The sequence below is a fragment of the Ceratosolen solmsi genome, unplaced genomic scaffold (assembly GCF_000503995.2).
Source record: "Ceratosolen solmsi marchali unplaced genomic scaffold, CerSol_1.0 scaffold25, whole genome shotgun sequence".
Taxonomy (NCBI): domain Eukaryota; kingdom Metazoa; phylum Arthropoda; class Insecta; order Hymenoptera; family Agaonidae; genus Ceratosolen; species Ceratosolen solmsi.
Window position 1 is genome coordinate 575,316 of NW_011948444.1, and position 14,877 is coordinate 590,192.

At 41.7% G+C, this 14,877-nt stretch overlaps 1 protein-coding gene across 1 annotated transcript in view; it reads right to left on the reverse strand.

The window, feature by feature from the left end:
- Positions 1 to 365: 365 nt before the first annotated feature.
- LOC105366013 (dystroglycan) overlaps positions 366 to 14,877 on the reverse strand; it is a 165,468-nt gene continuing 150,956 nt past the window's right edge. The window contains exons 3-16 of the mRNA XM_011504316.1: positions 14,150 to 14,359; positions 13,404 to 13,532; positions 10,917 to 11,057; positions 9,164 to 9,544; positions 8,936 to 9,028; positions 7,344 to 8,054; positions 6,127 to 6,287; positions 5,180 to 5,656; positions 3,728 to 3,923; positions 3,163 to 3,324; positions 2,607 to 2,819; positions 2,040 to 2,229; positions 1,014 to 1,694; positions 366 to 613 (exon numbers count right to left, since the gene is read on the reverse strand). Of these exons, the coding sequence (XP_011502618.1) occupies positions 390 to 613; positions 1,014 to 1,694; positions 2,040 to 2,229; positions 2,607 to 2,819; positions 3,163 to 3,324; positions 3,728 to 3,923; positions 5,180 to 5,656; positions 6,127 to 6,287; positions 7,344 to 8,054; positions 8,936 to 9,028; positions 9,164 to 9,544; positions 10,917 to 11,057; positions 13,404 to 13,532; positions 14,150 to 14,359 (3,969 nt within the window). The 3' untranslated portion in view covers positions 366 to 389. The remainder of the gene's footprint in view (positions 614 to 1,013; positions 1,695 to 2,039; positions 2,230 to 2,606; positions 2,820 to 3,162; positions 3,325 to 3,727; positions 3,924 to 5,179; positions 5,657 to 6,126; positions 6,288 to 7,343; positions 8,055 to 8,935; positions 9,029 to 9,163; positions 9,545 to 10,916; positions 11,058 to 13,403; positions 13,533 to 14,149; positions 14,360 to 14,877) is intronic.

A 14,877-nucleotide genomic window follows, 5' to 3' on the forward strand; every position in this document is an offset into this window, starting at 1 on the left:
GTATTGGCGCTTGAAGAAGTGTAACGATACAAGGGGGACAGAAGATAAATGGAAATAAGCGTCGCCGAGCGTTCGAGCGATAATGGTCATTCGTTGAGCACTGGGCGAGGAAGAGTCTATCGGACGAGGCGGGACTCGTGGAAGCCATTGTTGAGCTGCCCTTGGAAGCGCGCCGGCACGAGCATCGTCGTCGTCGTGGTCGTCTGATGTTGTTGGCGGTGGTGGTACTGGTGCTGGTGATGTTGTTGGTGCTGGTGGTGTTGTTGGTGGTTGTGGTGGATCGTATGCGTCGGCGAGTCGCCGAGCATCGCTAGCATATACTTGCGCGTGGGCGAGTGCACCGATGAGTTGGCGGCCACGGCTGCGGCGACGTTTTTTGGGCCGGTATGTTAGGGTGGGACGTACGGGGGCGGCTTCCTGTACGTCGGGGTCGGTTTCGGCCGGTTCTGGCGGCTGTTCTCGCGATTAGTGGCGAAGGGGGGTGGCGGCTGGTACGGCTCCTCAGAACTCTCTTTCGAGAGCATAGGGATGTCGGCACCGTCCTCGGCGCGCTGGTACTCCGGCGGTGGAAGCGGGGGCTTCTCCTCCTTCAGGATTATCGGCGACTTGTTGCCTGAAAACGAGATAGCAAACATCCGTTAATTCATCATACCTTTCTTAGCAGCCAATTTAGCAATTTACGTGTCATCGGCCATTTATATGCTGCGAGACTTTTATTTACGACTTTTAGTCGCCGATGTCGAGGGTCAGTCGGCGAAATTGGCCTTTTGGAAGTAATCCCCAGAATGAGTCCCGATCTCTCTTAATTTTCCTCTATTTAGTTGCCTTACTTGGATATCGCATGGAGGGACGGCGAGATAACGTAATTTTATTTTTTCGGCCGTAATGTCGACGGCGTGGGTGTTTCGCGTTATTGAACCACGGTGAGGTCACGGTGAGTCTACGGTGAGGCCACGGCAAGGCCACGGTCAGGGATCGACGCGAACTGACTTAAAACAATAAGCGATACGTACCTGGATCGGGTTTCTCGTCGAGCTCGTCCTGGAAGATCACTGGTATACCCTTGCTACGGAAGCTCTGTCTCTCGTCGTCCTTCTCGCTTACGCTCATCTTCCCGCTTCTCCTTCGCTTGTACAGAATGCAAGCGATTAGCCCGGCGAGCAGTAGCATAGCTACGATGATGATGGCCGGCAGGACGAAGGTAATGAGATAGTCGTCGTGGGTGGCTCCGACGGAGGTCGAGTCGTCGAGGGGCGGCATCTCGGGGCGACCGATGCCGACGTTGCCGCATGCGCCTGTGCTGCCTACGGTGATCTGTATAACGGCAAAGTCCGGCTGATGGCTGTCGCTGTTGAACTCGCGGTCGAGCTCGTCGCTGAAGCTCTTGTTGTCGTTAACGAGGACGCGACGCAGCCGCGTTATCTCGTCGCTCGGGCACTCCTGCGTTGGCAAACTGAGGTTCCGCCAGATTACGGTGGTCGTGTCGTGATTGCCGTTGATAGAGAGGATGGAGATGGCGCTCGCGTTCTTGTCGCCGTAGAGCCGCTGCAGCTTGTGGATGAATTCGCGCTTTTTGAGGGCCGAGTGGGCGAACGCCTCTAAGGGCATGTTCAGCGTCATCGATATCTCGACGACGTGACGTAGCATAGGCGCGCTATGCACTTCGGCTACGAGGCTGTCAGTTGCTTCCAAACCTACGCTCAAATCTCAGCCTCTTAACATTTGGATTTTTGATAAACAAGGTTTGGGTTGAAAGGTTAAACAAGGGGGGAGGAAGGATTAATTTTAATTATTAATGCTTATGGCAAGCAAGCAAGTGAAAGAAGCCCGAAGATCTATACGGCTCACGAGATTTAAACGAGCTATTTATATTTTAAGCCTTTAGGATATCCATGGATCTTCTCTCTGCGTAAATTGGGTGAAAGTTTTGACGAGAAAACACAGATGTGGAAGGGGGACTTTATGTTTTGTATTACAAAATTTTTGAAACTCTTGTCTCGGTATACGATTTTCATTTCATCTTAATATCATCAACTTACCTTCTCTATCTTTAACGATCAGCTGATATGTTTTACGCCCGATATCTTGTTTCAAAGGTACGCCATAAAATTCTTGATTATTACTGTCAAATTGTAGCCAATCCCATTGAGGTATTTCAGTACGATTAGCAGTCAGTAGGGATGCTTTCATACTTCCGGTATCGCCATCCTCTTCGTCGAAGAACGTGTCCTGATTGTAAAGCAGTAATAATATTTATAATGCGCGACGGTAGCATGACAATGTCATTTTAAATCTCTCTTTAAACATTACAGTTTTATCGTTAAAGTGTAAGCCTCCCCCATCGTCCCCAGTCAACCAATCATTTGTCTATTGTCAATTCATACGGAAAATAACAGTACTATCAATTTTAATTTTTTTTTTTAAATTCTATAATTTTAATATTATAGATATTAGAAAAATGTCGAGCAACGTCGCGTCTATAGTACTATAAAAGGTGTCGAAAATAGTCAAACAAATATTAAATAGATACCATAATACTCTTATCATTAATTTATCCCCACCAATGCAATTTATACATTCTAAATGATAAAATAGTATTAGTTTACCTTTGGTACTCTGTACACAAATAATTGACCCACGGTGGCATTTAATTGGTCAATTTGATTTCTTGGTACAGGGAATTTATTGATTTGTGTTTCCTTTGACTGCTGGCATTGCTCTAAGCCTTGATAGACTACTCGCTTCGGCTTTATTTCGGGACCCAAAACACGCATTAAGCCTTCGCTTGGATCTTCCGTCTTTTCGTCATGAACAAGAACCTATTGGAAAGCATTAATTTGTATTTGTACAAGATAAAATATTATTAATTGCACGAGGATTGAAAGAAGTTTGGGTTTTGTTTTTACTTAGAATATAGAATATGAGAAATTGGACTCGCAACAAATATTCAATGCCTCAAAAGTATGGTGAAAAAATTTGTTAGCTTGACAATTTTTTTACCCAAACATACTTTTATTCATACACGCACACACACACTTAAATGTTTAGATATATTTCTAAGATTGTAGACCGGATGGAAGTAATTTCAAGTAGATCGTTAAATAATTAGGTCGAATTGTAGAAATTCTATTGAAAAGCGTAAAATACATTGGTTCAACTAACTCGATATAGCCTATTGATCTCTTCCTGGGGGCAGGTGCTTGACCTCGCCAAGCTATCATTCGTCCACGTATAAATCGCTTGATCACGATCAATATCGATGGATCGAACGGTTATGTAGTTCAGATCGGTATCCCCGTATAATTCAGCCAAACTTCGCATTACCTGTAAAAATCCATATTATAATCTTCTTTTTTCTGCATTATTATTCGCAAAAGGAACGGACTTGCTGGTAATATTATAACGATCTAATTATATTTTATGTTTGTATTTTGATTTGAGTAATTATCATATATCGTTTATTACAATAATTTTCAAGGTGATCATTTCTGTTTAACAATATTCACGTCTTAAACAATTTGTATTATGACATTCTTGTGATATTATATCAGATGGATCAAGATATCATAAATAATTGTAATATAAGTCTTTAATACGCGTGCTTTGTCTATCATATTATTTGAAAATTCATGTAACTTTTCGTTCTAATGCCTGTTACTCTTACTCTTCATCTAAGTTACTCTATCATTCGATATTTTAAATAGTTCGAACGAGTGCCGCTGCTAACCTTTAATTCCCAATCCACGTTTGTCTTGAATTCACTCCTCTTTTCAATTTTCAGATAAAGGTGAAATTCATGATTCATAGCTCTAATCTGTTTATGTTGCTGCACGGAAACATCAAGTCTGTTACTTGCGGTTAGACCTTCGCTATCAATAGCTCTAATTTCAAAAGCAAATGGTCCGTAATATTCTTCAAGAGGTCTGAAAGGCAAACAAATTACATGTATTAAGAAGAAAAATAATAATAAATACATAAATAAAATAAATCGAAATATTAATAAATACATCATAATTCAGGATTGAAGCTTTGCGTATAAATAGTAAAAATTTACATGCAATATTAATTAATGTAAAAAGTATCATAGTCTTCTTCAAAACTATGATCAACTATTATATTATGTTGCAATGATTTTTCGAATTTGATAAATAATAAAAATATTCGATTAACATTATTTCTCCCCATATGGTATTAAAGTATCACAGGTATCTGTATTATCCATTATAAAAAAGTAATCTACTTTATCGATCACGCAGATCATACTTGAGATTTTATTTTTATTAATTATTGACCTGGTACAATAATATAATTGATCTTAATTCGAATTTCAAATAAATGCATCAATAACAATTTAACTATTATCTAATAGTATTTTAATTATACAAAAAAAATTAAAGAAAAATCAATAAATTAATTGATTAATAATGAAGTGTATATATATATATGTATAAACGTTATATTGTATTTTTATTACTAATATTAAACTACATTTTCACGACTGAATAGTCCAAGATATGGAATCAAATATTTTATCTCTCTCTCTCACACACACACACACACACACACACACACACACACACACACAAAACTTTAAAATCCATTAATATCTTATAGAAAGTTGTAATGATGATGAATGATGAATGAAGAATTCTTTTCTTTTTTTTTCTAAATTAAGTATACTCTGCGGCATGTTATGTCAGTGAAAAAAGAAGAAAAAAAGAATAAAAGAAAGAAAAGTCTTTGATGCAAAGGAGAGACAAAATAGGCATGCATGGAAAGGCATGTCAATTTCACGTTCTTGGGGAGAATTTCCAACAACTTTGAAATTGTTTTCTGCATATTCACTATTACGGGGGGCTCGGCAAATATTACTCCGATTAACGCGTTTGTCTCACCCATCACTTTCTCTCAAACTTTCCGAATTCTAAATGAATATTGTAGCCTTTCAAATAGTTACACTTCAGTTACAAAGAGACAAAATGCTACAGACTATGGGAGTGCGAGTCCTATATATTTCTATATTGGATAGAAGATGAAAATTTTGTAGATAATTTGCATTATATCGAGTTGCGCTGTATAATGTAAAATGTAAAAATGACTATGACACAATGGGTTAGTCGGGCGAATATTGATAATAAATAAACTGCAATTACGGGTGTGGAACGAACTTTAAACTTACAATCCGTAAACTTCTTGGGTGTCCTCATTGAATTGCAGCCAATAAGTTGACTTGAGGGGCGCTCCTTTCTCATAGATTCTGAGTCTTAATTGTCTAGTGTTTCCATCCTCGGGATCGCTGAAAGCGTCCTCGGGTATCGTGTAGCTCAGTAATTTGCCCTGGGTTATCGGGATCTTCTTCAGTCTTGATTCTACTTTGGGTGGGAAGTTGCGCACGCCATACTCAATTTTTAGAGTTTCCGTAGTGCTTGGTTGCGATTGTTTAGTTGTCGCCGCCGTCGTCGTCGTTGTCGTCGTCATCATCGTGGTCGTAGTGGTCGTGGTCGTCGTCGACATCGTAGTCGTCGTCGAGGTGGATTCTGGCATCTTAGTCGTGGTATTAGTACTACTAGGCATCGTCGTTGACTCACTGGTGGTAGTATTGGGAACTATCGGAGTAGATGGGGTTGTTGATATCGTTGTTGATAATGTCGTTGTGCTGTTGAAATTCATTTAGTCATAAAGTATATTATTTTGTGAAGGAGCATTCGTTAATTTATAAGAAATTTAGTTATTTGGCTGTAGTGTAAATTCTATGTTAAGTGAAACGGAAGTCGAAATAATTTCGCAAATTAATTGACGCACTAATGTCGATGTTACGTAAGATAATTAATTTTGCTTGTCGTAATTCGTACATTTTTTAAATTGTATTTTGAGAATTGACCTTGAGTTAGCTTTATTAATCATGAAAACTTTTATATTTCTCAAGAAATAATTGATTCTGTAGGGAATAAATACGTAATATTAGTTTTAAAAGAAAAACCCAAAGGCAACAAGAAACATATAAGTAATTAATTAAATGCAAAATAGAGAAGAGTCGTTAATCCGTAAAGTAATCAGCTGAGTTTCATTGTTGCGATTGATGGTATATAAAAACTTTATAACTTGTAGGACAGAAGGCCAAAGTACCTTGTAGTGCTGTTGGTCGAATTGTACTCGGGTATATGAATACCTTCGACGGGATCGAAAGATCTTGCGGGTACGCTCTCCGTCACATTATCATTCCACTGAGAAGTTGTAAAGTTTACGATTAATGGAACTTCCCTCGAAGGCACGAAAGCGTCCGTATACTAATAGAAAAAAGTCAAACATAAGTAACGAGCCTCCCTCGTGCATCCCGTCGTTTATTACTTTCGTTAATGTTACACCATTACTCGTATGCGTATAATAAAAAACAAAAAACAAAAAAAAAAATAGAGTAAACTATAAAACTCAAAGTTGATAAAGAGTACCTGTTGAAACAGAAATTATTATATGCCATAGTGAGCTGTACAATAAAAAACGAAAGATTACACAGAAAATAATGTGTACGCGTGATGCGTGAAAGAATGATCGGTGCTAAGATTTAGGTGCGACAATAATGATGATGATGATGATACTCTTTGAGCGTATCACGAATAAGCAAATAATATACATATATGCTACCTTTATTGCAATACTGTAAACGTCAATTCTTTGCTTTCGTTTCATTGGCTGCGGCGACTGTTAAATGTGAGTTTCAGCTTTAATTTCCGACTCTTTTTTTTTCTCTTATCTTTTTGTTTTTGAACTTTGGCTGTTGCAGGGCTGTTAATTGAAAAATTTTCAATACATACGTTAATAGAGACCGTTAATGAGCACGTGTTCGAGATATTTAATGTTATCGTTGTGAAAATTTCGTCGTCTCGGCAGGTTCAGCAAAACTGTCGGCTGTCTTGGGACACAGTCTAGCGTACCGAGACTGATGAATATTGCATGTTTAGTGTAATAGTCAAGTAGTCGCGTAGTCCGTAAATGAAATTGCACAATCGTAGGAATTAGAAGTTAATGATCCGCGGCATTGCAGATTTCGTTGACCGGTCAGTAACGACGACGAGGCGCTCGAGAATTCAATCGTTACAGTATTGCGCCAGAGGCAAAGTGGGGTGAGAATTGTGCGTGAATGAGTTTCTACTCGTGCAAAATCCGATAAACGTGTGTTTACAAACATAAAGTGATAGAGAAGCCCACTATAAAAAGAAAAGAAAAGCCAACTAAACTGTACAAAAGAAAAAATGATGGTGGATGAGTGGGTGGGCGGGTGGGGGTAGCTGATCGCGCGACGATGGGCGAGGGCACGCGTAGCAGAGCTTGCAAATAAGCATTACCTCCTCCGTGGTAGCATTTACAACAGTGAGAATCGACGTGACGTTGGGGTCGAATGTTGGTAGCAGCCCCTCGGCGATGCTTGCACCAGAGCCCGAGGCCGTCGTCGATTCCGAGACGACGAAGATGTTCGGCTGCATGGACGTCGTTATGTCGGATTCCGTCTCACTCTCCAAGTCTTCCTTAGTTGTGAGCGAATCTTCGTTGTCCATCGTTGAGCGCACGTCCGTTGAGACGTTGTTGCTCGATGTTGATTGGAAGACAGAGTTGGTCGAAGGTTGCGTCGCATTAGTATCGGCCGATGATACTGGCGTCTCTGTGGTTAAGCTTTCGATTGTGCCGTCGAACGTTGTTCGAGCTGTTGTCGTCGTCGTCGTCGTCGTCGTAGTTGCGTTAGCGATCGTTGGATTAGATGGTTCTTGAGGCGTTATGCTCGAGTTCGAGGGTTCTGCAGTTGCTATGGATGTCGTCGTCGTTGAAGAGTCGCTCGTTGCGGTTGCGGTTGCACTTGCACTTTTTGTCGTTGAGGATGATGGTGGTGTTGTTGTTATTTCTGCTGCTACTGCTTCTGTTGTTGTTGTTGTTGTTGTTGAGGATGATGATGACGTCGGTGTTGGTGTTGGTGTTGGTGTGGGTGTCGATGTCGATGTCGATGTCAATATGGATGTGGATGGCGATGACGTTGATGACGGTGATAACGTAACAGCTATAGTCTGCGAAATGTTAGTAGATGCGATGTGTGGCAGAAATTACTGTTAGTTACGAATTGTGAAAATTTTCGTTGCTCTTTTCTGCTTTGCCTCGTGAGACTGTACATCGAGCTAAGTATTTACCTCATGCTGATCGACTAATATGTTCTAACATCGACCAAACTCATTACAAAAGTGCGACCAAAGTCTGTAAATTATTGACTTTACGTAAGCGAAAGGTTACGTTCTTTAGGGGCGCATGATTTTGTAATAAAATTCAGCCGATCGTGCAAAGCGACATTTTATCTACGTGACATTTCACTTTAACAGGCAATACTAATATTTTATCTCTCTCTCTCTCTCTCTCTCTCTCTCTCTCTCTCTCTTTCTTCTTCTTCTTTTTTGTCTTTTTTTCTTTCTTTCTTTTATCATATACTCAATGTGGTGTCGAATACTGGGTATTCTTTTTTACAGTGGACATGAATAAGTACATATGTATACTTCTTCTTTTTTGTCTTTTTTTCTTTCTTTCTTTTATCATATACTCAATGTGGTGTCGAATACTGGGTATTCTTTTTTACAGTGGACATGAATAAGTACATATGTATAAACCCGCAAGAGATATGGTGCAAATTTTCATAAAGCTTATTATTATTATAGACAGACACTAGAAGCGCTTATAAGTACTATCTTCACAAGCGTTTAGAAAAAGATCTCAGAGCTTTTGTGCAGCCGATATAATACATACAAAAAAAAAAAAATAAAAAAAAATACTCTCGTTTCTCGTTAGAACTGGGCCTGCGAGTAGTAACGAGGATCGTAATGAAAATTAAAAGCCTTCTATGTAGATCAACTATCAAACAGCCATAGGCGATGCTTCGGTTAATTTTTGTTTCAAGACTTACGGATGGAGTTGACGGGGTCGTGGCGCTCGCCGTCGTCGAATTGAAAATGGCGTTATCGATCCCCTCGTTCCTCCATACGAAGTCCTCTTCGTTCTTTAAAAAGAGTTTATTTGCCTAAAGTTTACAAGTCTGTCTCTAGCGGCAGTGGGTGTGGAGTCGTGGAGACGGGATGGGGGCAGGGAGGGGTTAAGCATCGAGGATAGCCCCGAGTAACTCGAGTCCACTTACGTTGATGTCGGCGCCGATGCCGGCGATGCTGTCCTCGCCGTGATGGTGCCTGTGCGGGTGCTCGTCGACGACGCCTGTCTGATGTCCGGTGGTCTTCTGCTTGGGTTGCTGGGGCGACTCAGTGATACCCTCGTTAGTGTCATAGTCCTCGTCGTCGTACTCCTCCTCGTCGTACTCATCTTCCTCCTCGTCTGGGAGGAAATTGTCACCCGAGCCCGTGGTCTCGCGCCGATTGCGCTCATAGCCGTTCGAATCGCTCCAGACGCGCCACTGGTACACCGGGAGCTGCATCACCTCCGACAAGGTTCCGTCCATCGCCTGCTCCGGTATCAGCTTGATCGTGTTAATCTCGTGAGGCCAAAAGTGACCGTCGCAGCCAACCTACGGGGGCGCTCGATAAGCCACAAGTTCGTATTTTAATATTTAAAAATTTAACGAGCTTCGTCCTGCCTCGGGTACGCTACTCCGTGTAATACTCACCTCGCAGCTTCGTAGCCGTTGCCCTTTACTTTTTGCCCATCGCTATATTTTCTCGATATTGCTTTAACGCGACACCCAACATGTTAAGTCCATTTCAACTATTTCAAAATAACGACATTAAGGCTCGAAGGACGAGTGCCGGCGTCCTTTGCAATTTGTAAATCGTTTCTTCATTTATATTCGTTGACTATAGTTTAGTTCGCTGATTATATTACCTTAGTTAGAGGCTAAAAAATGATTGGTTGGCCGTTTTTTTTTATTTTTTGGCGTGTCACCCGTTAAATAGTGAGAGAAAATTTTTAGACTGCAGTTCTTTGGTCGTATAATACATTTCCATAATAAATTGACGCAAAATTTTTACAATTATATGTATCATAATGAAGTTATTAAATACAGCCACTATAAATAGACTCGTATGGTAATTAGTGTGCGTGCATCTCTGTGAATTTGAATGAGTAGTATCACCGCGACTGATTAAACGATCGATTTCAATTGTTTGTTTGTTTTTTTTTTAATGGAATTTTTGACAAGTCTCGAATGGCAAGTTAAAAATGGAGAATGCGAGAGCAGCTGAGATAACGACGGTAAATATTTGCAGTGACATCGTGGGCGGTAATGAGAAACGTTGTTGGGACTAATATTTTTAAGGGACAAATTTATTAACATAGTTTTTAGGAAAACTTAGAGAGCATAGAGCGTCGAGCGAGCCGTAAGCAGGAAAACTGCTTTGAATATTTAACCAAGCAAAGTGTCGCGAATGAAAATTTCACTGCCAAGCCAAGTACAAGAAATTTTCCAGCGGTGTGCAGTGGTCTGTACAGCTGTCGCGTGTCTCGCAACTCTATTCTTGTCGCATCGCAACAATGACGGAAAATGTACCTCATAGTTTTGTCGAGACGCTCTCGAGCATCCAATCGGCCTCCCCTCGATACCAACCATTTTCTATCGCCCCCTTCTCCCTACCACCTCATCCCGTTCTCTCGCTTTCGCATCTGCAATGACGATTAATGCGGGCTCGCGTGTCTCGCATCTTTTCGTTTAATGATACTCGCCTGCCTTGGGAGAGAAAAATCTTTAGGCATTAATGTTGTAAATTAACAGTGAAAGCTCATGGCGGCCAGAAGACATTCCTCGCGAGTTAAAAATTGCTAAAAGCGCTCCTCTAAACTCGTGGAGTGGTACCTCCACGAGATCCTCCCCAGTCGCGATGCTAAAGCCTCGGCCCCCTCGACAGCTCGGGCGACGAGGGAATCCTCCACGTTCCATCACTCACCTGCCATTGCACCAGCGTCGAATGCTTTTCTCGGCGTCGGCTGATGTTCCCCGGTCCCGAGAGTACGACCGACGAGCCGCCGTTGCTCAGCGGACTGCTGGAATAGAGCTTCTCCGAGTCCGGGTACATGGACAACGAGCTCTGTGAATCCAGAAGAATACAAACGCATTACAATAATGATTACTCCGACGTTGGTTCATCTTGACGCTCTCATTCACTCTGTCTCTCTCTCTCTCTCTCTCTCTCTTTCACTCTCTCTCTCTCTCTCTCTCTCTGTCCTCCCTCCCCTCTGCTTCTCTTCTCACCACTTTGCCTTTATATTACAAAGCACTTCTTATCCGAGACTCGAGTCGAGTGGGACGAATGGCGCTGCCCTTGTAGCCTGAATATTTAAGTGACACGAGGCTGGAGGAGGAGTAAGGGGCGGAAGGAAGAGGCACAACGGTCGGGCGTGACAAACGCGCGAATAGATAAGTTTGGTTAATGACGCGTTTAATAAAACCGGGAGTTGGCCCTGTTAATTCGATAAATTATTATACTTAAGCGAGGCTCGGGCCTTTATCACAATGCCGGCCGGTTTATATGCGCTGCAAACCATCTCGGGCTTTAATAAATAATCGAGTTTACGAGGTGCGAAGGCAGCATATTATATCCGAGTAATGCGATTAATTGATACTCGGCCCGTTGAAAATCTAGTCGACTTTTTACCAGAGCTCGAGGCGCTTTGCACTTCCGTTCCATTGCTTTATAAATGAAAGTATTGCCGGTGTCGTTATAACGGGGATGCTGTTATGCGTCGAGAAGTAGCAAAATCTGACCGACGGCACACCATAAGAATATCCAATTCGATGGGCAAGAAGTCCGAGATCGTTATTTACGACTATGATTTTTACTACTGAGCGTAACGTCATTCGTTGGGAAGAGATTCGTTGAGATGAATAGAGGAAGAAAATTCCTCAGACTATAGTCGATCTTGAAAATATTCAAAGTATATTAAGAATGAAGCTTCTCTATGCTTTTATATTATTAGCATTAACATAATCTTTATCATTATTATTATTTCATTTAATTATTAGGAGATGAAAGGAAGCTTTAATGTAAGAATATAATGTCGACTGATACGAATGTAACGGTTATTGTTTCATTATTTAATGGAATTTCGCTAGAACGCGAACCTCATGATATATTGCAATGTAATCGCAACAGTTTTAAAGATTAGTACGTACTCTGTCGCATCTACATCGCTAAATTTGCAAATGTAAAAGTGCTTTTACGACAGCCCCCCCCCCATATTTGTATTTTTTTTATTTTTGTGCCAATAACGTGCAATTAATACGATATTGCGCTATAAGGGAAAAAAATAAGTAATCTTCATCAAACATAATGCTTAGTAATTTATTGAAAAAAGAAAAATTATTGTTTTAATAAAAATGTGTTATTTTTCCATTAATATTAATATAAATTGTGGCTTGAATAAATTTTGAAAGTTCAATTTACCATGTTATGCGTGTAAGTTGATACGCATACTTTTATTCTTTGTGTGTACAATTTTCCTCGAAATTTATTATTATCCCTTTTATAGGTAAATATTATGGAGAATTTTTTCCCTTAAAAACCCCCTCGTAAAATTCAATAAAATATTTGGCAAATTTTTTTGAATAATATTAATTAGCCATTTACCGAGTAACAAGATTTATTTCCCTCTGTTGGCATATATTCGATCGCTTTAATTCTTCAATTCGGCCTTTAATTCTGAGAAGAGTAAGCAATTACATTAAAAAAAAAAAAAAAAAAAAAAAAATGGATAATTCTGATTTCCACGGACATAATTATCGCAGTAATTACAAATGCCGTGTGAATTCTATAGAAATTTCCGTGGAAATTAACTTTGTCACTGTTTGAAAACATATCGATCGACCAATCGTCTCAATTCATAATCAGAATTGTCAAATCCTTAAGAATGCCATCGAGCCCATTATCGCCTGGGACCATTTATGCGCACTTGGGTGCTTAAAATGGCATCGAAAGGACTCGATATGCTAAACGAGCAATAAAGACGCTGGTGAAAACAACTTGGTGGAAGTGGTTCCGTGGTGATTCCGCGGCTTATCAAGAGCAATTTGCTCTATGATAATTGAGAAACGCGAGCGCAACGCGAAACAACGAAACCCGCAATATTATATTAATTAAGCGGTGCCGGCCAAGTGCTCGGCAACGAAGCCCGGATTTGCCGTGCTCTCGGTCCTGGCTAGGTAGCGGTGCTCGAGCACTCGTGCTAATCTCCTGGAACAGGCTGTAAGGCTTCGTCGATAAATTGCACCAATTGAGACTTGTTAAGAGAGTGGATGCGGATGCGGTTCGGCCCTCATTAACCAAAAGAGAGGGCGGCGAAATAAATCCGGTGAGGGAAGGAAAGTCCGATTAGGTGGATTAGGTGGTAGAGGAGGAGGAGGATGTGGATGAGTAGGTGTTACGGCGAGTACAAACCGTGTGCAGTCCCAAGAAGCCGGCGAGGTTCTCGAGCGCGTTGACCTTGGTGCTCGGATTGAGGCTGTCGTACCTCGCATCGATCAGGATCGTCAGCATTGTGCGGTCCTGCTCCTCTCGGCATGTTTTCTGTAAGTTCAAAAGGTATAAAGTGGCTCGCGGGTAAATTGCCGTCGGTCGGCGACGATACACGAGTGGGCGACCCGAGGACGCTCCGCTCGAGCTTTATCTCTCCTCACGACCAGCAATTCGTCTTTCGCCCATCTCCGAGAGCTTTAATAACTTAACGTCGCGAGACGACGTTTGATCGATCGTCCGAACGTGCTCGCCATTATGACGTTTGAATTCAGGTGCCATTGGCCTCTTAATGTTAAACGCGTTCGCGCAAAAGTATGCAATAAAGCCGAGAGGATTTTCCTTCCTCCGCTCGGAAAACCCTCTTTATTGAAAAGAGGGTGGTGGAGTGTAAGATTCGATGGGAATGTAATGCGCGATTGCCCGGCAGTCGGGTGGTGGGTTACGATAGAAGCCCTGACGATGGGAGTGACATCGAATATATCTATATATCTCCGATACGCTACTTAAGATCGTTTAGATCGCCCGGATTATTAATATTAAGGCTGGAAATTAGTAAATGCCGTAAAAAAAAGAAAATAAAAAAAGAAAAGAAAAAGAAAAAAAAGTCGATATACTAAGGTAAAGTAGTTTGTGAAAGGACGAGAAATACAATGATGGTGAGATGATACCTTCCCGTCGCCGTGCTTGTAACGCTCGCGATTCTCCGGCACCACATGGATGGTGAAGGAGCCTTGGGCCACCTCCTCGTTTTTCCCGTAGGCGGTGATGCTTATGGGGTTGCGTGCCAAATCCTTGCGGGAAGGCACGCCGCTAAGGACGTTGGCCGGCTCGTCCCAACGCAGCCAACGAGGCAGAGTCTTGCTCCCAAGGCCGTGTGCCTGCAATACATTATGACAGCGATTTTTCAATTCCTTTTGAAGAATGTTGTTGGTGGTTGGTGGTTGGTGGTTGGGGGAAGGGGGACGGGGGTGGTGTGAAGGAGGAGAGAAAACGAATAAAAAAGGTCTTCTCCTCTATGTCGTTTGGAGGGTACTTCGTTCACCGGCCACGGGGGCATTTCTCCAATTCAGGCTCTGGCTTTCTTTCCCCTTCCACCCGACAAGAGTAGCCAGCAACTTCAGGGCAATTTCGCATGGCGTACATCGGGGAAAAGCGCTTCGTCGAAGAAAAATGATTTAGACTGGGAGATGAACTTTGAACGAATTTATCGGAGCTTCTTCTTGAGAAAAGCAACCAACAGCAAAGGCGAGCTCGAATTTTAAACAGCCGCACTCCGGCTCTCGAGTATACAAGGAGAAAGGAGCATCGGGACACGTGCGATACACAACTTGTAATTTATGCAAGTTGTAAGATCGTAAAAGTTTAGCTGTGAAAATCCTCTCATTTTATGTACAGC